At 42.4% G+C, this 21802-nt stretch overlaps 2 protein-coding genes across 6 annotated transcripts in view; one reads left to right on the top strand and one right to left on the bottom strand.

Moving 5' to 3' along the window:
- Positions 1–9631, bottom strand: part of rtn4rl1b (reticulon 4 receptor-like 1b) — a 137977-nt gene extending 128346 nt beyond the window's left edge. For both annotated transcript variants that reach the window (XR_006022917.1, XM_042063647.1), the window contains exon 1: positions 8732–9631. Coding sequence is in view for 1 of the 2 variants with exons in the window: in XM_042063647.1 (XP_041919581.1) it covers positions 8732–8744 (13 nt within the window). In the remaining variant the exon portion in view is untranslated. The remainder of the gene's footprint in view (positions 1–8731) is intronic.
- Positions 9632–10768: 1137 nt separating this feature from the next.
- dph1 (diphthamide biosynthesis 1) overlaps positions 10769–21802 on the top strand; it is an 85291-nt gene continuing 74257 nt past the window's right edge. For 2 of the 4 annotated variants that reach the window (XR_006023018.1, XM_042063999.1), the window contains exons 1-2: positions 10769–10914; positions 11220–11369. Coding sequence is in view for 2 of the 4 variants with exons in the window: in XM_042063999.1 (XP_041919933.1) it covers positions 10863–10914; positions 11220–11369 (202 nt within the window). In the remaining 2 variants the exon portion in view is untranslated. Of the gene's footprint in view, positions 10915–11219; positions 11370–21802 lie in introns of those variants that run through there. The other 2 variants (XM_042064000.1, XM_042064001.1) reach the window with 2 other exon arrangements.

Raw genomic sequence — 21802 nt, forward strand, 5'->3', positions numbered from 1 at the left:
CCCCCATCTGCCCTGTGTTTTCTTTGATTGCTCTGCTTGGAATTGCAGTGTGTGTGTGTGTGTGTGTGTGTGTGTGTGTGTGTGTGTGTGTGTGTGTGTGTGTGTGTGTGTGTCTGTGATTGAAGCCTTGGCTGACAGAGGCAGCAGGAAGTGGATGGCCATTGGGTACTTACTACTCGGTGCCACATTTCAGCCATTTTTCCGTTTGTCTCTTTCTGATAGCAGGAGGGAAGCAGATTACTAATCTGTCCGTCTGTGTGGTGAAGGGAAGGGACTTACTGTACTTGAGGGACTAAATGTTGTATCTCAGAGACTCTACATCCTCTTTCCAATAAATTCTGCACGGCACGCCACGCACACAAAACCTGGACCCTCAGAGACAGTCTTTTGGGGTGGAGAGTGTCTTCAGAACCCACCATCTTTGAACGAGCGTCACATTCTCCAACTCTGTAGCCTTTGACTGAGAGGAGATGGTGGTACATGTAACGCAGCCGATATAAGGGGATCCTTCAAGCTCAGGAGAAGGCACTTCATTACAATGCAAAGTCATCCCTCGCACACTGCTGTGTGTGTAGAATGTAGAGCAGCTAACCTCACTACTTCTGCCATTTTCACCCTCTCACACAGAGAGAGAAAAAAAACCCTCGCAACAGGATTTAACTCTCAGGATGACCGCTCTCCCCATCTCGCGCTCTCTCTCTCTCTCTCTCTCTCTCTCTCTCTCTCTCTCTCTCTCTGTCTATATACATTGCTCTGGAAATTTCTCTGACACACACACGATATATGTATATGTTGTATGTAGACTTTGCCTTCTCTCCCTTTCTCTCTATCCCATCCTTCTCATTCACTCCACATGTGCACACACACACACTCAAATACACACACACACTCAAATACACACACACACATACACACAGCAGTGCATGGGTGTGTCTGCACATTCGTACTAACAGTGAGCCTGATTAAAGCCCTGCCTCGCTGTGAAAGGAAGTGGCACCTTTGTGCACCTGTCCTGGCTGCGAAACCCTGAGTCTCACACACACACACACACACACACACATACACACACACTCAGCTTGCAGTCAAGGTTGAAATCAAGAGCTCTCTGAGGAGGTGCACGCCAAGGCCTCCCCTTCCCCGCAGCCTACGTATTTATCCTGCCTTGGCTACTGTAAAATTAAATAAATAAACAAATAAACAAACACATGACAAATGTCAAGGATTCTTCTCACAATCCATCCTGTACAAAATCAACACAACAAAAAGGTAAACGGCAACCGTGTTTTGCCTAAAGCACATTGAAAAAGCACTGCTAAATATGCGGCGCAAACTCACGGGTGTCGGTGGTATGTGTGATGTCTGAGAGATGTGGTAAATCCACTTCTGGTGCCCAGCTGCACCGACAGACTTTTAATAACAGCCAGACTTTTGTTAGAGTATTTTCAGGATATGAGGGAGACAGTTGGGGTAGATTTGAATAAGATTTGTAAGACAGATCTTGCCCCAAATTTCCTTAATACCCGCTACTCCATCTGGCTTAGTGACCTCCCCTTATCCTCATGTGCAATTTAAAACGCATCCACCATCTTACACAGTGGCAATTAAGTGGGGGGAGGGGATCCAATTGCACCAACCAGATTGCAATATGTAGTTTTAAATACCCTATGCCCACATTCATATCCAAATACTTGTTTCATCCAGCCTTTTAACAACACTTATGCTACGTCCCCTAGGCTGAACAGAAAGCTATTACGGCAAAAAGATTTAGCAGTCTACCTCTCTCTTTTTTCCCCCTCACTCCTTTAAAGAAAATCTTCTTACAGGTAGTAGCGGGGTGTTGGCTCTAAGAGATTATCCGTGGGCCTCTAATCAGCCATTTTATTAATTTCAGTGCCCACTCCCCCAGCTGGAGACTTAGCAGAGTGGGAGCTTGAGCTGAGAGGAGTGAGGCAGCCAGCCTCTGGAGCTTCTGAGTGCATACATTACCCCGCTATTGTAATCTCTCCCTAGCTGGAGGTGGTGGTGGTAGCGGGGGGCGATGGTGGTAGTGATGGCGGTGGTGGTGGTGGTGGTGGGGTGCTGTGTGCACTGTGTCCAATCCCCCCATGGGCTCTCTCTCTCTCTCTCTCTCTCCACTGCGATGGGCTGCTCACTGACAGAGGTAAGAGCAACCGATAACATTCACCGGAACACAGGGAGCCTGGCTATTAGAGAAACCCAATTCAGATTTCACTGTCACAATATACCATCTCATTAATGGAGATGGAGAGATGGGATAAGTAAGGGGAGAAAGGAAGGGAAGCGAGGGAGAGAGAGAGAGAGAGAGAGAGAGAGAGAGAGAGAGAGAGAGAGAGAGAGAGAGACAGCTAGAGAGAGAGTGAGGAAGGGAGAGCGGGAGACAGAGGGTCTACTAGAATCACTGTTAAAGAAACCAGTGCCTAGTTTTTTTTCTCTCCTTCTACTATTATCTGTCCCCTGCTGAGTACTCTAATTAAGAGCTCAACCAATGGAGGCACCTCTGTTTGAACATGTGCCCAGCACAATGGCAAACACAATGGACAAGGCCCTGAATTATTGAAGTCTGAGGATTCACAGTGACCCTTAGGCTTGCTCAGGCATGAGCCATTGTCACTATGCTCCCTGTGTTACTGTAACTGTATGTGTGTGTGTGTGTGTGTGTGAGGGGGAGAGAGAGAGAGAGAGAGAGAGAGAGAGAGAGAGAGAGAGAGAGAGAAAGAGAGAGAGAGTGTCCGTCTGTGTCTTGTGCATGTGTGTGCACCTTGCTTGTTTATTGTCATAGTAGCATTCCATTATCCTTCAAGTGGCATTGCCAACTGTCTGCGCTGAAATAGAATATGCTTGTCTGTTTGAGTGTGTGTGTCTAGGTGTATGTCTGCGTGGCTGTATGTGTGTGTGTGTGTGTGTGTGTGTGTGTGTGTGTATGTGTGTGTGTGTGCGCATGTGTGTACATTTATGTCTGTGTCACAGCAGCTCTCCATGATCCTTCATCTGGCATTGCAGAATCTGTCATTGGCGAAAGGGCAGATGCCAGCCGTGCTGTCCATGCTGGGGACCGAATCACTGGTCTCAGCACACAAGGGCAATGTCACCTCGGAAAGGGCCCCACAGCACGACTCCCTCTGGCAGAGGAGGAAGGTAGGGGTTGGGGTGGGGGTTGGAGGAGCGGCACTCCTGGGATTTCTGTCAACATGGCCCCACGATGGTTGTCCTCATTCTGCCCACCTACCCAACACCAACCCATCACTCTGCCCACCTATCCAACCCCAACGCAACCCATCCATCCATCCCTCCCTCCACACCCTCACAAGATCAATGTCGTTCACATTGACATTGACCTTTAAACTGCAATTAGCCACTTCATCAGAAATTAATAATTAATATTAGGAAAACCAACAGGGCTTAGGGTTGTTTGTCTCTTTCACCTCATTATCATTTGCTAACGACCGAGCCTGCATCTCATTTTCACAACAAAGAGGAAACAGCAACACTTGCTGAGGATTGAGGTGGTTTTAAAGGGCAGGGAGAGAGGAGAGGAGAGCTGATAAAATGCTGAGATACCTTCCTTCCTCTTCCCTCCTGCACGCTCTCCTCTGGAACAAAAAAAATGTACTCTTGATTTAATGATCTGTCCCGCTTCCTTAGACTGCATAAAGATAAGATTTATTAGCAAATGGTAACAGTACTTTCTCTTTTTTAAGCCAAAGCCTCTGCCCTTAATCAGTTCAAATTAGCTGATGGTTACATAAAGAGGACACTGGCAGTGCTCTGGGGGGAGACGACGGTCCGTGGTGAAAAATTACATCTATACTTGGCAGCCATGGCTCTTGCCCACACCTTCCTGTTAATTACTCATCATTCGCTGTAGTGTCATGTTGTGGATGGATGCCACAGGAAGCAATCCAGCCGAACGAGCTAGCGAGCAAGCGAGCAAGCAAACGAACAAGAAAGCGAGCGAGTGAGGGCTCCATTTTTTGGCTCCGTCCAATTTTGTCTTTTCATTTTTTTGGTCAGGGGCTTTTTTGTTTCTGATTCAGACAGCGTCCTCTCACGCAAATCAGCTGCTTGGCATGCAGGCCGGTGTGAGGTGAGCTCCATAGCTGCGGAGTAATTGAAGCTCAGCTAGCCGATAAGGAGTAATACTCCGTCAATTACAAGAGATACTTTGCTTGGTGAAAGGTGGATCAGGCTGACTTCAAATTGAGCAGGGCACCATAATGAATTCAAGTCTTTTGGCTTTTTCGCTGGCGTTGATAGATGATATTGTTGGTTAATATTGAGGTCATTATCTCAGGGAGTCTTGCTGTTTGCACGCAAAAGGAGAGGTGGAGCAGAAGAGGGTAGAGTTCTATTTTAAATATGAATCCGTTAAAAGCTTCACATCAGGGGTTGAAAGTGTCTCTCCCTCCCCTACATGTTCCTTGTCTGTTTTTTTCTCTCCTTCTCCTCTGGAAAGCTTAGAAAGATTTAAAGGATCAGTCTGAGGTTTATGTTTTTGCTCCTCACCATTTTATCCTCTTCAACTTCATGTCGGGCCCCGCTTTCCTCACTCCTCTTGCTGCCAAGGGCGCTCTCCATACCTGTCATCGAGGGCCAGTCAAAAAGACCCGACGATCACGAGCGACGCTCTGACTGACAATAGCATCAAATTATAACCAAACGTCACAGTGTGATAGGATTAAGGGGTGGCTCGAGTGTAACACAAACGCATTAAACTGGGACTGTTTCCCTGCTTCTGGCTGCATTACACGGCACGTGGCTAGACACTGTCAAAACATAGGATAACAAGGTCAAAACCTTCGAATGCAATTCGAACATCCCACAGGGCTTATGTACACACACATGCTCAGCGACATGTTGTCTTTGAGATTACATATGTGTTGTGTGCATTCCTTGCACATGTGCATAATTAGTGAGTCTCCAGATGTCATTTATCAGTTGTCTGAATGTGACTTGGGGCATATATGCTCTCTGACACTAAGGCACAGTAGCATGCTGTAATTACTCATTGCACTAGTTGAACTCTGCAACACAAGGAGAGTAGGATAAGAGATGGGGAGGGGGAGGGGGGTGAGAGAGTGAACTGAAAGATGGATGAAAAGAAAATCATATTAAGAGGATAAGATTAGGTTGGAAGAAGAAAGGAAAATATATGAACAGGTCTGGAGCAGAGGAGAAATACAGGGCCGCAGCTGTTTTATTGCCCTGCGCTCATCCGCAGCCTTTGTGCTTGTTGATTATTTTTATTTACAGCCCTTCCCTACAACCACTACATGCTGAACACACAATGCACGGTAGGAGAGGAGGGTTCAACCAAATATCCAGGATCAGTTCAAGTGGAGATTCACTTTTTCCTCCCTGAAGACAACGTAAAAATGTGGCCACAGACAAACCTATTTGCTGCATAAAATCAGATGAATGTCCTTCTCCACTTCAATTTATTTGTCTGAGCTACAAGCTTCGAGAGTGAGACTGATCACAATTTCAAATGAACTGAATTCATCCAGGCACAGAATACATTTGTCAAATGCATGTAAATAGATTTGGAGGTTTGACATCCAGAAGTCTAGCGTCTTCACAGTAGCACAGTACATTTAGAAATATGCAGTGAGATGTGCCATAGCTCCTACTGACAGCCCAGAAAAAACAAACCAATTACATTGTGAAGGACTCTTCAATCTGAATATGATGCGGCAAGGTAATGCAAATGTACATCATGTCCTCTGTAGAGTGCAAATGAAGTCTCTGTCTTTCTAGGATGTTTCTGGATGAGTGGAGGCCCATACTGCATGTATGTATGTATGCATGTAGATGTGTGTTATGTGTACTTTCTCACTTTTTATAAGGAGATGCAATACGTGCCCACATTTGTTGACACCCCACCTCCACACACACACACACACACACACACACACACACACACACACACACACACACACACACAGCACCACGCCACTATCCACCCAAGCCAAAAGAGTGACAAGAAGCAGCAATTATTGCACAGCACAGCAATATATGCATCGCCTGTCCTGCACCATGCACCGCTCCTCTGACACATCGCACCCAGTGTCTGTTCCATGGCTGACTGGCTGGGTAAAGGGAGACTGGGGTGGGGTGGGTCGAGGCTGGCTGGTTGGTTGGGTGGATGGGGGAGGCTTTCACAGTAATCAGGAGCCACCAGCCGAGACGGAGCAGCTCAAGCAGGCAGCCAGTGGTTACAGGCCACTGCTGCAGCTCAGGGCAGATCCAATCCAAGCACACAGAGGCAAACATTGGTGACAAGCTCACCAGGGCCACACACACACACACACACACACCACACACACACACACACACACACACATGATCGCACATTCAAATGCATGGACACACACACACACACACACACACACACACACACACACACACACACACACATGCACATTTACACATATACTGCACCACAAACACACACACATGCAGATTCACAGAGCTGAGAGTAAAGTGAAGGGACACTGGTCATCAGCTTTAGCTGGAGGGAAAATGGCATTTAGACAAATATCTCTTAAGGAAGACTATATGCAAGATAAATAGAGTGATCTGATACCCATCTTCTTACAGTGAAGCAGTGCATGACTAATGTTAGCTCACATCTTCAAGAGCACCTTCACACTTTGTGTGAGTCTGTGTGTGTGTGTGTGTGTGTGTGTGTGTGTGTGTGTGTGTGTATGTGTGTGTGTGTGTGTGTGTGTGTGTGTGTGTGTGTGTGTGTGTGTGTGTGTGTGTGTGTGTGTGTGTTGAACATCCTCCAGATGAATACTGTGTGTGTGTGTGTGTCACACCAAATGTTATGATGAATGCTGCAGAGCCGCTCACCAGAGTGTGTTATTTTAGACGCAGAGTACAGAATGTCTCAAATTATTTCTTGTCGAGATAACAAGTTAACACTGTCTCCTTAGCCTGTGAAGATCATAGCTTTTGCTTTGGCAAATGTAGTTTCCTGTATGACAAATAAACCTTTCATTTGTGATTGAAAATGGAAACTTCCACACACAAGCAGGTGGTTTAACTCAAGGGTTGCCAGGCCTTAAAGAATGTATGATTGAAATACTTAAGAGCACATTCATTCACATTTTCCAACCATTCTGCTCAGTACATTCTTTTGAAGAAATAAAAAAACCCAGTTCAAATCATTCTGTGTCAGTTAAATGAAAACAAAGCAAAGTGGCCATGGATAACAATGAAGGCCCCTTGAGAGAGGGAGGGGAACCATTAGAATTTACTCAGAGATCGACCTTGCAAGTCTAACATACAGCATCTGCAGTGAATGTAGCAGAGCAACATAACAACAAGAAGATGTATCATAATTCTGTAAAGGCTCAATCAGTTTATAGGGCTCAATAGATTATCCACATGATACATTTTTGTGTAGGCTGTTTATGTAGGCTACCCCTGCATCATAACTTTCAAATATTCAGTTTTATTGAATATGTAGTTCATTCGTGGCAAAAAGCCCATATCAACTGATCAAGAAAGATTTATAATTTAAGCAACTATAAGCTTCCTAACGCCTATCCGAAAAAGTCATGGCTGGAAATCGGTAACGCATTTCTACCCATTTGGACATGTCTAAAAAACACTCCCCTTCAAAGACCATTTTTAAGACACAAATAGGCTACATTTGGTGGCTGTTCTATTCGATGTAGCTAGGCTGCGAAGCAACATTGGCTGTTTCACGCTGGCGATGTCAAAATGCCCAATTTCGCAATACACAGGATATGATCTTTAGACTATTCCGTATTTCAAAACGCCCATGGCGTAAAGCTGAATAATTGTTTGTCATAGGAACAGCTATTAGGTTTATGTCAAAATGCATTGAATGCTATTTAGTCTACTCAATTAGAAGTTTAGTCTGTTTAGTAGTAGTATTAGAAGAATACTAGTCTGTCTGCGATTAGCGAGATTGGATAACGTTACTAATAGGCTAAATGTTGCAAGTTTATCTAACCAGATGGAGATGGTTTGCCAGGTGGAGTAAGCAAGGAGTTAATGGCTTTAATAGGATATCTTTTTGAGGTCCATTGGTGCAGTTAAAAGAAGACTTTTTTTACGATTCACTGTTGTTTGGATAGTCTATGTTCGAGTAGGCTACAGAGCAAGTCCTCCTCGCTTTGAAGGAGTCGTCATCTGTGCACAATTCCTTTTTTGAAATCGATGTTAGTCTAAAAAATGTTGGATATTTCCATTTTTGTCTTGTGTTTACATTTTTTTTTTATCATACCTAGATAACTGTCAACGAAAAACATATTGTCGACAAACAGGCACCGGACTCAACCAGACATACCGGGTGCCAGTGTTAGAGCGCCTCATAAACTGCAGTGCGGCATCCTCCCTTTAAGTCTTAATAATAATATTTCATGATATTGATTAATATTTTATTCACGTCTGACTTGCACATTCAGCCCTCTCACGTTAGGCTCCAGTAATTTCCACAACCCCCCAGTCAGATTTTTTCCCCTAAGTTGCAGCCATATACAGACAGCAATAAAACTGACACTGAAAACAGCACATAAGGCATAGACTCTGTGATGCCTCTGTTCCTCTCAAACTCGTAGCTGGACATGCCAATTTACCCTCTTGCACGCACGGGTAGCCTATAGGATACCTTGTGCACTATTTGTTTAACGATAACACTTAATGAAATCGTAAAGAAAAGTTTGACAATTAGACTTACCCCTTTTGAACATGATGGAAGCTGTTATTTCGGGCACTGTCCTCGGCTGATCATCTATTCTTGTATTCCACTTTAAATCAGCTTTCGTGGTCTGGAAGTGGTACCATGCAAAGTTGCAGAGTTCACTTATAGGAGAATAAACGCCGCGTAGTACGGACCCTTCCTGCTCCACTTAGAAAGCTTGGGAAAGAGTTGATGGTGGATTTTCATGCGATGGACGCGTAAAAGGTTCCTTCTCATCCCGTGAAGTCAAATTGTCATACTTAAAATGTAGAAGACTTCCAAAAGACGATACACATAATTTTCTTCGAAAAGACGTATAAAAGCCTATGTGAACCCTTGTGACAGAGACACTACCTAGACGATGACCCACAATGTGCGTTTACTCTCCACACAAGCGCAAGTGATCAACAAAGCTGTTACACAATTTGCAAGGAAATACTCCGTCTGGGTCCAACCAGAGATATCTAAATCGGCTAAAACCACTCAGTGCATTCCATGTCGATAAAGACGACCCAGGACACACATGATTTGAGCTGTAATTTTGTAATAGTCCAATGTTTCTTTTTTGTTTTGTGTCCTTTCTTTGCTGATAAATCCTGGAGAGCCTGTTACCTGCGCATGAAGATTCGCCGCGCAAAATGACTCCGTAGTTCCAGCAAGTCTGGGGAGGTGTCCTGTCCTCTCGTCCTATTCAGATCCTGCAGCCGATCGTATTCGCGCCGGGATACAAATTCTTCGATTCTCAATATCCTCTACGCGTTTCTTGACTTCTGCATTTTTCACCAGGACCCAACTATGGTGCCGTCCTGCCCTCACAGCGCCAAGTGGATGTGGTGCGCCTCGCTGGCATCCAGCTGAGCAGCGCCGGTGATCTGTAGGCTATGGTTATGTGCGCCCGTCGCGAATAGTAGGCTATATAAGGCATGCCTTTCGAATGCTTTAGGGCAGTGGACAGTAAGCTATAGTTGTTTGTGCAAATATAACTTCTGCTGCAAAACTGTGGTCGCTGCATTCCGCAATGCATCTAAGGAAAATACATTATCGAACTTTAGTGAAGTAATAACTTCAAAAAGGAAAACGCAGAATGAACATGATTTTCTCTACAGCAATACAAATTTACCATCGTGAAATATACCTATCAATGCTGGTTATAGCATTAACCATAACCTAATTTTGCTAGCTAAACTGCTAATTCTTCATTCAGATGACTGTGTTGGGTAACGGTGCATGACTGGCTATATAACCAGGCAGCTACCTTATTTTTGGCCAGTTATGTTTTTAAGAAACAATATAGGCCAATACACGACACTGAACTTATCATTATCCTTTTGAGGCATCGTCAGATACCAGCAACTTCTCGCCTAAATGGATACAATCTGATGGCTTATGTTTATTGAAGTTCAAAACGATGACCAATTGTGTCCTACAACAGGCCACCACATTTTTATAAAAGAGTGTAGGATTTGGATATCTATTCCAAATGGACAACTCAGTGTCTGGGGTCACGTCTAACATAATGAAGCCAAACATAAACATCAATAATAGGCCTGAGCATCTTCATCAAATCAATAGGCTAGGCTATATGCAACTAATATTTGGCAAATGAGTCATTTTGTCCGTGACTCAACTGTCACTGTTGGCAACACACACACACACACACACACTATTGTAGGCTATCATTGCAAACATCATTTCACCTTCATTAGACCCATAGATTACACTGAAAGCAGAAGACACAGCATAACACTGACATTATTGAAACGTAGTAGGCTAGGTAATTGGTCCACTTGTTCTCAAAATGAAAAACAAGGCAAATGAAAATTAGACTTCAGCCTGGTTTTTAATCGAATTATAGCAGTCTATTCGGCAAACAGAGCCGAGATGAAATGTTTAAATTATTATGGACAAAACCATCCACACCATCTGAACAACACAGATTTAAGAAGTAGGCCTACTTCTGCCGACTAAATTATTGGGCTACTGGGTTAATTGTCACGGCGGCTCTGTGACAAGAGCGTAAAGGATCCATTCACTCTGGACTGTGTTCGATTGCATCGATGATTGATTTCGCAATTCGATACTCGACTTATGCTGTCTTTACCCTCCCACGTGTTTTGGTTTAGAAGACATGGCGGCGCTCACGGGTGAGGTGCAAGTAGCCACAACCAAAAGACCAAACGGTAGGTTATGATGGATGCACATTGCAAATAGTCACAAAATGGAATGGGAAGGTTGTTGAAGTCACATTTATCATTTGTAGGCCTACTATAATGTCATTCATTACTCAAGGCATTAATTCCTTCTGAACATAGCGTTGTAGCGGCAGCGACCTAGCCATCATCTAGGCTACAGTCCAAATTAATCGAACACACAGTTGTACGAATAGGATACTTTACGACAATCTATTATGGATATAAAAAAACAGCCAAATAATATTCTGAGTTGCAAAGCAGGCGCTGATAAGTGTGTCTGTCATCCTTGACAGTGCGTGGTCCTAGGCGAGTGGCAAACCAGATCCCGGATGAGATTTTGACAGACCCGGAGTTGCAGGAGGCTATTCGTGCGTTACCAGCAAACTACAACTTTGAAATCCACAAGACCGTTTGGAGAGTGCGTCAAGCTAAAGCCAAGAGGGGTAAGTCATTTGTTTGCACCTTCGTCCGGGGTCGAGCCTGCTGTTCGCTAGACGCAAAGTAGCCTAAATGGTGTGTGTGTGTGTGTGTGTGTGTGTGTGTGTGTGGTTGGTTAACTTTAATAATCAGCCTGTCAGAGATGCTGCTGATTCACTTTTAATTTACCAATATAAGCAGGAAATACAGAGAAATACAAAACTTAACGTCATAATAGTGATGTGTGTGTGTGTGTGTGTGTTATTTTGATTGTGTGTTATTGTCATTTTACCTTTAATAATGACCTAACCAGATGCGTCTTTGTCATCAACTCCTGCCGCCCATCTGACACAATCATGCCTTTTGTTCTAACACACATTATCACAACATTACAGATGACATCAGTAAGGGGATTTAGCTTTTTTCCTTTGTATAGTTTTTTGTATTCCTTGTCTTGCCTTTATGGTTTTTGACAGTTTTTTTTGACATCGTAGTTAACCATCAGTTAACCTTGAAATAGCCACTTGGATAGACAATAGCAATATATCATAGGAGTGATTAACGTCAAAAAAGCTAGGCTGGAGTAACTCAACATTTGGCACCTCATATGATCAGTGTTCTAAGACGTCAAATCGCCTGTTATGGTTACCAAAATGATAGCCAAGGAACCAGAAGTGAACACACATGATGGATGGCTATAAAAAGTGCTTTCATTATACAAATAAATATGATAAAATACTTGTATAACCCTTGAGCCAGCTCCTCTCTATGTGATCTCAATGGCAATGCAGCATTTGTTTGCACCTCCAACAGCATGGCCTAGTTACTGCCCAAAAACACCCACAAATTACCCACAAATGCCCATATGTTTGAAAGATTGTATTGGTCAGTTTGTAGCTTGGCTTACGTAGCATGTACTATAGCTAGCATTTGAATTTGGTGTGTGGACAGGGAAAGGAACGTTTGTACTGCATATTGTGGGGCAGCCGTGGCCTACTGGTTAGCGCTTCGGACTTGTAACCGGAGGGTTACCGGTTCAAACCCCGACCAGTAGGCACGGCTGAAGCAAGAACCTTGAGCAAGGCCCCTCACTGCTCCCCGAGCGCCGCTGTTGTTGCAGGCAGCTCACTGCGCCGAGATTAGTGTATGCTTCACCTCACTGTGTGTTCACTGTGTGCTGAGTGTGTTTCACTAATTCACAGATTGGGATAAATGCAGAGACCAAATTTCCCTCACGGGATCAAAAGAGTATATATACTTACTTATACTCATGCTCTTTTTGAAGATGATGGGCTACAAACAACCTGTATGCTGGATGAATATAAATTGCTTGCAAGAAAGCCTTAATAAAGAAAATATAAGTATATATACTCTTTTGCAGAAAATAGGGGACAGTAGGGTCATTCCAAAACAGGGGTTCTTGGGCGCATGAAACGATGCGGAAATTGCTAACACTGATGTAAATTAATAACCATAATAAAAGAGTGTCAGTAGTCCTACCAACCTTTTAAAAGTAGGTGAGCCGAAAAAAAAAAGCCGAAAGTAAGTTTTGTGTGTTAGTGTGCTTTTATGCCATTTCTATCTCCAGTTCAAGTTTATTGTGTACTCATAAAATGATTTATCATGATTTTTTTCTACTCAGGAGCCAGCTCAACTTTAGAGAATAAATTAAATAGTAGTAATAAAAAAAGGTATTGTAGCGATCTCACCCTCAGACAAAGATCACCTTTGGCCAGGACGGCCATTTATTGGAACAGGCAGACTTAAGACACACTTAGACAACTACATGGGGCAACACAGGGGTAGTCTCAGCCGCACATGCAACACACAACAAGGGTTTACCACACACATCTACAAGGGGATAAGTACATGAGGTACAACCAAAGAGACTAACACGCTAACAAATACACAGCATGGTAAACGCAACTACAACTATTATAACCGACATTACACCTTGTAGCATTCACTCGCACTGCATTCTGGGAGACACTCATTCAACGTTAGACATATATTAGAGGGAGAGCAGATAGCTAAGAAACGTTCAGAAAAAGTCCTGTTGGCAAATTTGAGGAAGTCGGTAAAGGGGCTATTTCACACAATTTGAGGGTGCTGAATTAAAATATTTTGTTTACCAAACTCAATTTTGAGTTTTAAGCTTGCTAATTAGCATAATTCACATACTTTTTGGTTTTGCCATCAGATAGCATAGGAATTGCAAAAATAAGGCATTAAGATACTCTTTATGTATCAGATATGTTGTAGGACAGGACAGGAATGACCCCAATGACCCTAAAGTAGCAAATGAAAATAAGCTAAAATTAAAATATAAATTGAAATAATAACTAAAATTCACTATGACGTTTAGAAGCAAAATAGATTCCTTGATAATAAATTGATAGTAGGTGACTGCTCATTTTTCTGTAGAAAGTACTTTGTCACTAATTATTATGAACAGTTGTCAGTCTTTACAGAGGATTTACACTGTATTTTTCTTTTACTGTAAAGGCGACTGTGCTTGCCTAGTTAAAACATCTCACTGGTGCTCTTTCCTATCATTCAAATTCCAGCCATGCAAAAAAATGGTAGTGTGCCTGTTTGAGGGTTGCTGAACAGTGCTATGGAGATTGCATTTTTGCAAAATTTATACAAGATATCCTTTATAGTGCAACAAAAAGAAACATTCTCCAGTGCATCATTACTGCATATGATGCTGAAAGAGAAGTGGACCTAGGACAAATCCTAAGCTATAAACTGATTAATGTCCCTGTACTGTAGCTATTGCAGATAGCGATGGTTAATTGTGAAGTGGAAATAAGTCTATCCTCACTCAAGTGCTGTCTAGCAATGTGGAATGCCCAGTAGTGATCACTGCAAAAACTGCTCATTCAACACTGGTAATAGATGCTCAAGATCTAGTTATGTCTTTAGGACACCCATCTGACTGCAGCACATTTAAGAAGTATGCAGGAAAGTTTGTAAGAAACTTTTGTAATGTTATTTGGTATTTGTTATGTGGTAGCAAATGATGTTGACTATCAAAGAAATAGACCTAATGTAGCAATGCACACAGATATTGCAACAGATACGCTCAGGCCAATCCAAACTTTTCTCATCTGTTGTTCGTCGTTGGTGGAACACACTGCCAGTTCCTACAAGGGCAGGATCATCCCTCTTCATTTTCAAAAAACTCGTGAAGACCCAGCTCTTTAGAGAACATCTCCTCTCATAGCACCACTTACAACAAGTCTTGCTGATGCTAGCACTTACCACCTGCCTTGAACTGACACTCAACTGTTTAAAAACAGCACTCACTGATGCACTTATTCTTACTGTACTCTACGGTTTTTAAATTGTCCTAAAATTGTTAAGAGAATTGCTTTTAAACTTAACTGTGACCATGTTGTTAGTCGCTTTTGTTAAAAATGCGTCAGCCAAATAGTATATATACTCTTTTGATCCCGTGAGGGAAATTTGGCCTCTGCATTTATCCCAATCCGTGAATTAGTGAAACACAAACAGCACACAGTGTACACACAGTGAGGTGAAGCACTGCGCTCGGGGAGCAGTGAGGGGTTAGGTGCCTTGCTCAAGGGCACTTCAGCCATGCCTACTGGTCGGGGTTCGAACCGGCAACCCTCCGGTTACAGGTCCGAAGTGCTAACCAGTAGGCCACGGCTGCCCACAATTGTATATATACTTAAAATGTAATGTAATAAAGGTGTAGGCCTATCTGATTAAGACTCAAAGAGTGGTTGAAACGTACTTATTAAATTACACTGGGAGCAAAGAAGACTATCTTCACTTTTTTTCCTTAGCAACCGTCAAAGAAATCCCATACACACAGGAAGGCCTAGGGTAGCCTACATCAGATGGCCTAAAGATTAGGCTCTTCTGCATAGCATTAAGTGATTTGCATGCAGTAATTTGAGCACTGACCTTGATCTAGCCTACTTTGGCTATTTAAAGGTAATTTATTGCCAAAACATCACACAATATAAATGAGCTTTAACAAACAATAAAGGACTTACACACAATTATGTAGGAAGTTTAGAAGTTTAAAGCCCAGAATTGACCAAAAGTGCACCAAATTCAACACAAATGACTTAATACACTTGGAGGAGGCCTGCGTCCTTTCTTTTCCAGATATTTTAGATATCATATATTTGGATATCGTTTCAGTATCGAGTATCAAGATATTTATGGCAGGTATTGTATCGAAGTCATAATTTTGGTATCGTGATAACACTATCCAAGAGCCACTATGTTTTCTAGAGTGATGCTGCTCAATGGCATATTAGAAGAGCACATTATCAAGCTCTGGTATGGAGGCAAGCACACATGCCAAATCCAGTGTTACTAGAAGTAAAATGTTTTTTACTTGTCGGTTGTTGCTGACGGTAGATGCAGTTCTGTATTAGGCTTATTCCCGCTATCTATGTTCATATGTACTGTAGGATATATTCTGAGTTGAAGGTTATCTGCACCTCACCATCTCACCACAGGGGTCCCCCAGGGCTCAGTGCTGGGCCCCCTCCTCTTTGCTATCTACACCACCTCCTTGGGACAGATTATCCGTTCGCACGGCTTCTCATACCACTGCTATGCAGACGACACACAGCTCTATCTGTCCTTTCCACCTGACGACCCCCTGGTTTCAGCACGGATCTCAGATTGCCTTTCAGACATAGCTACATGGATGAAGGCACACCACCTCCAGCTGAACCTCTCAAAGACTGAACTGCTGGTCATCCCAGCTAAACCTACCATACACCACGACATCAACATCAAATTTGACTCCCTGTCTGTTTCACCAACCAGGACTGCAAGAAATCTTGGAGTTGTTCTCGACAACCAACTAAACTTCTCAGATCATGTTGCCTCAGTCGCCCGGTCATGCCGTTTCGCACTCTACAACATACGGAAAATCAGGACTTACTTGACTCAAGATGCTACCCAACTTCTGGTTCAGGCAATAGTCATCTCACGACTCGACTACTGCAATGCCCTCCTGACAGGTCTCCCAGCCTGCGCAGTGAAACCACTTCAGATGATCCGGAACGCGGCGGCACGCCTGGTCTACAACCAACCCAAAAGGGCACATGTTACCCCGCTGCTCATCCAGCGACACTGGCTACCTATGGCGGCCCGCATCAAATTCAAGTCTCTAACGCTTGCCTACAAAGTAGTCTCCGGTTCTGCTCCCACCTACTTGAATGCCCTCATACAGACTTACACTACCTCCAGACCGCTGCGCTCCTCTGACGAACGACGTCTAGCTCTACCACCGGTACGCTCAAGCCAATCCAAACTTTTCTCATCTGTTGTTCCTCGTTGGTGGAACACACTGCCAGTTCCTACAAGGGCAGGGACATCCTTTTCCACTTTCAAAAAACTCCTGAAGACCCAGCTCTTTAGAGAACATCTACTCTCATAGCAACACTTACAACAAGTCTTACTGATCCTAGCACTCACCAGCCGTTAAACTGACAAGTAACTGTTAAAATACAGCACTCACCGACGCACTTATTCTTACTGTACTCTAATGTGTTTTTTTTAAACTGTCCTAAAATTGTGAGAATTGTTCTAAAACTTACTGTTTACCATGTTGTTAGTCGCTTTGGTTAAAAAAGCGTCAGCCAAATGTAATGTAATGTAATGTAATGTAATTTGTTATTGTGATGAAATGCATGAAACACCACGAGTGACTCACTATGACCCCGTTTACACGAGCATGTGTATTTTTATAAACGAAGACATTTCCCTACGTTTGAGCCTTTCATTTAGACGCAAACGGAGAATTCGCCCCGTAAAATGGTTATCCAAAAAAACTTTGTTTATGCGTTTGGTTGTAAACTGTGGTAAACAGAGTTTTGGGCAGCCAACGTCACAGTATGCGACAGAAGTCTGACAGACGACCAATGTTTACATTTACATGTTCTCACGTGTGACTTTTCAGGGTTCTGATTGGTTAATGTGAGCTTGAGCTTATCGTTAGACTGTGCTTATCGCCACTGTGGTTTGGCGTGCTCATGACAGCATGTATGTACACGGGTTCGTGTAAACACATTTTAAAAAAAAAAACGGTCTTGTGTAAATGCAGTTTTATTTGCAAACGTAGATGGCCAGATATTCGTTTAGGAAAATACCCTGCTTCGTGTAAACGTAGTCTATGTTGGCAATAAAAATATGGTTGTGTTTTGATTAGAAATTCCGAGTTTATTACATGTTAACTGTAACCATGTTCCCATTAAATATGTTAATAAACTATAGTATGGCTTCTTTAATGCTCAAACATGTATTTAGAGAACACTTTTATTTGGTTTTAATGATTACTTTTGAAATCAACCCAATTTAGGGAAAAATAAGCAAAAATAATCACTATTTTATGTTAAAATGCTGATTATGTGGCTTAGAACTCGAGCTTGGTAAACAAAATATTCTGAATCAACATCCTCAAATTAGGTAAGAATGGTGGTTTACCAACTTTTCCTCAAATTTGCCATCAGAAGTTCTCTTCTGTGAAGCTGCTCTCCCTCTATACCACTGACGCTACAGTATATTAATTGTGTGGGTGGGTGAGGGTGGTTGCTGCATTATATTGGGAGATAAGCTGATTGGTGTACTGCGGTGAACTGTGTCTGTCAACCAGGTGTCCAAACAGCTGCTAGATACCGGCATACAGGAGCATTCTGCTTTTCAATGACAGGATAATAGGGAGGCAAAAGTGAAGTGTTTGCAGAATGGTAGGAGAGTGTTAGTGTTCACAAAGTGGAGAAATAAGACTTCTTATCCAAACAGACATACTGCTACAAATATACAGATGTTGAGGGGTTATAGGTGTCAGACTCGTATTAGGCAGTGGCCCGAATTTGTTGGAATGAGACCTCATGGTCAAATGCACATGAAGATAGTAGCTAGTATGAACACGAAAATCAATGTGGGAATAGCTCAGTTCTCAGCTCAGTCTGTTTTGTGTATAAAGTGTCAGTGGTACCATGTTTCATTCATACACAAATACACTTACTTACGTGGTTTCATTGCAGATGAATGAGTTAGTCAAGGTGGTAGGGTGGGCTTTGCCGTCCGGGGGGCTAGAGAAAGTGCAAAGCAACAAGGGCCCTTTGGTAATTGCACTCTTTTACAAGGTCGGACCATTTATGCTTATTTCCATGCAGACTGTCAGACCGTTGCCCTGCAGCCTGTTCTGCAAGTCTGTCTTGATCTATACACGGAGAGTGAATGAAGTTTAGATTGTTTTATACTTTTGTGTAAGATTTACAATTTTGATTAGAATGTTTGGCGAGCGATGATGGATAGTGCGATGACATTCAACCACCAGATGCTGCTGTTCGGACGCATCACACGATTCGGAGGCATATCCTACCCGTAAATCCTCAAATTAGGGCCGGGATGACAATTGCCAGTAGCCTTCTGTATATCAGTCCACAAGCACTAAAAGGGATTGTTTAGATTTAACTCAATGAAATTAAAGAGCTCTTCTTAATATTTTATATTGTTGGTTGGTTTGTTGCCAATGAAAAGTCGTTGTCCTTCACTTCGCTTTCAAGCCACCAGTCGCTTGCCGTCCCCTTCTGAGCTTGCCAGAGGAGGAAGCCACTACATTTAAACACAATTTGCCGCGAGGCATTCCAGCCTACGAATTTAATAAATACATTTGAAAAAGTAGGCTAAATCATGCATAATTAAAAAAAAGAAACTCAATTTAGGCACCGTAGGCATAGGCTAGGCCTACTTGGCTATACTCAATAAGGTTTCCATTCCAGCACAGCGCACTTTCAATTAATTAATTAAAGCAACTACCTGTCTCGCAATAAACACAGCGGGTGGAAATCCCGACATTCCTTGAACTACATGAAACATAATAGTGAGCCATCAAATACCCCCCATATTTCAGTGCCTATCAGTCCCAACATTTAGCAATATAATCAAACAGTCCAAAAGTAAATTAAATCCCAAGCCAAACCGAAAATCGTATGCTTTTGATCGCCTACCGCTGGTATGCCGCTCCAAACGAAACGCATGCCTCACAATAAAACTTAGAAATAAAGGCCTGCCTCGAATAAGCCTAACCAGTAGGCCACGGCTGCCCCATCCATTATGTTAATGGCAAAACGTTGCTTCCCAGATAATGTGATTTTCAGGCTGTAAAAGTAAAGTAATTTCAAGGGCTGAAAATAATATTAAGACATAGGATTTTGAACAGAAATATTTTACAGGCCTTGGTTTTGGGACCCATTTTTGAAATAGATGAAGGTTTGAACAAAAGAGGCTGTGCAGCATCAACCTTATCTGATTTGACATGGAATGACCTTCTCTTTTTCACCAGCATAAAGAGTATAAGGCTGCTCCAACATAATGTAATAGGGATGGTTTGTAGTGGTAGGTTGATTGGGGGGGGGGGGGGGCATATGAAATCTGCTGGTGTCCGGATCTTTGACACCCCAGGGTTATACCAACATGCATTACTGTGCTGCTTGCTGTTTTGATTTGAGACAAATCTCACACTGTCCTCTGCATCAGAATTTTGCACTGCAGCTGCTTCTATCCTCTAGTCACTCTACCTAAATCTTCCGCACTATTATCTGTTTTTTTTTTTCTTGTGTCTTTGTAGTGAGTTCTTATTGTTTACTCTTACTACATCTTTAGGTCTCCTATTACATTGTAGCTTGAATGTTGTTCCTCACTGGTAAATCAATTTTGATAAATAAATGTAATATGAAGAATATGACTGGCTGTGTGGTTAAAGAAAACAGAAATTGTCGTTATGCATCTACTGTCTAATCATTTTTGCAGTTAGGGGGTGCCCAACAGGTTAGCACATCATCACGTGAAACGAGCACAACGAATCAGGGAAGGGAACATGGGCTTGTACATTTGTATCCGACATAATTTAGACCTAGCCTTAAACATGGATGTCATATTAAAGTCCTGACCATCATGTTTAGCCATGTGGGATATAGAATCACTAACATCACCTGCCCCAATAAAAAGTTAAAAGCCATCATATACTGTATTGGTTGCGGCCCGCCAGCCTATACCTACCACTAAATAAAAATACAGTTTTTAAAAACACAAACCCCAACTTCAACAACACAGTTCCACTAATTCACATTCACAAAAACAAGTGAAACACTTTATCAGTAATATTGTAGAAAGGACAAAAGGTTGACACAGCCATAAGAAACCTAGAAATCCGCTTAATTGTAGCTATACAATGTAACACCCTCCAATGAAGGTCACCCAACTGCTTAGCACACAGCATAGCCTACAGATGAGTCAACCTCATTAGTTTGGATATGGGCACAAGGCAAAATTGGGGAAACAAGATGGACTTTGACAAGGGAGAGAGAAATGATCCTGATTCAAAGGTCATGCAATGAAAACAAGTAACATGGGAAATCTATAGTTAAAAACAATCGATGACCATTTGTGAAGGAAAAACTCTGAACTTGTCAGTGTCCTTATTGTGCAAAGAACACAGACAATTCTCCGCTTATCCCAACCCAATTATACACTAATGATGTAGTAAACACATTCGCCGTTACTCATTAGCTCTGAAATTAATTCTTAATGCTTCACATTCAACATAGGCTTGTACGATTTAAGTGGTGTTATTTTGGTATTAGTTAAAATAACCCAAAGGTTGTATGATTAATATTATCACAGTAGCGGTGAGAAATTTGAGTCTAAAACTAGGAAGCGCACTACCCAAAATTGCATAGAAAAGCATTGCAAACATCAGCAACATCACATTGCACTCTGATACAATCTTGTCAGGTTGCTAACTAATGCCCTTTGGTTTTATAGTTATGAGTTGCAATGACACATCTGTCCTTCACATGATCATATACTATACCATCAAAGGGAATTTGAAGATGATACCAAAAGTAGATGCCTATAAAAGCAAACCTCAAGTGGAAATATTAAGCATAGCTTATGGGTAGTATGTGCTGTTACCCCCTACGGTGTCCAAAAATTCTGCAGCATTCTCTGCAGTGTATTGTCTTTTATTTTTGATCAGCATTTAGTGTGTTTAATTGCAGGAATTGATTGTCTGCCTTTCCTTGGTGAATGGTCACCTAGGATATTCTAAATGTCGTAACAGGTTGTATGTGTCATTGCCACAATCTTTGGCCTTCTCACTCACACATTTGAATTTTCATGATCCACACCAACAGAGAAGTAACAATGTGTTGACTGAGTCAGTTTTCATACCATCACACACTCTAACTCTAATGAAAAAAATTGTACCTGGTTCACAACAGCAGTGTTGTTAATGTACCAGTGGTAATATAATTTTACGTAGCTGAGCAGGAGCGAGAACCAAGGGCATTTCCACGGTTTTGGATGCTGTGCCAATATTTTGTCAACATGCCACCAGCAAATAGCCAAGCTGGATAATCTGCCAAATTTCTGACTTCCTATTGATACCAACGAC

Source organism: Alosa sapidissima, chromosome 15, assembly GCF_018492685.1.
Source record: "Alosa sapidissima isolate fAloSap1 chromosome 15, fAloSap1.pri, whole genome shotgun sequence".
In the NCBI taxonomy this organism is placed as follows: domain Eukaryota; kingdom Metazoa; phylum Chordata; class Actinopteri; order Clupeiformes; family Clupeidae; genus Alosa; species Alosa sapidissima.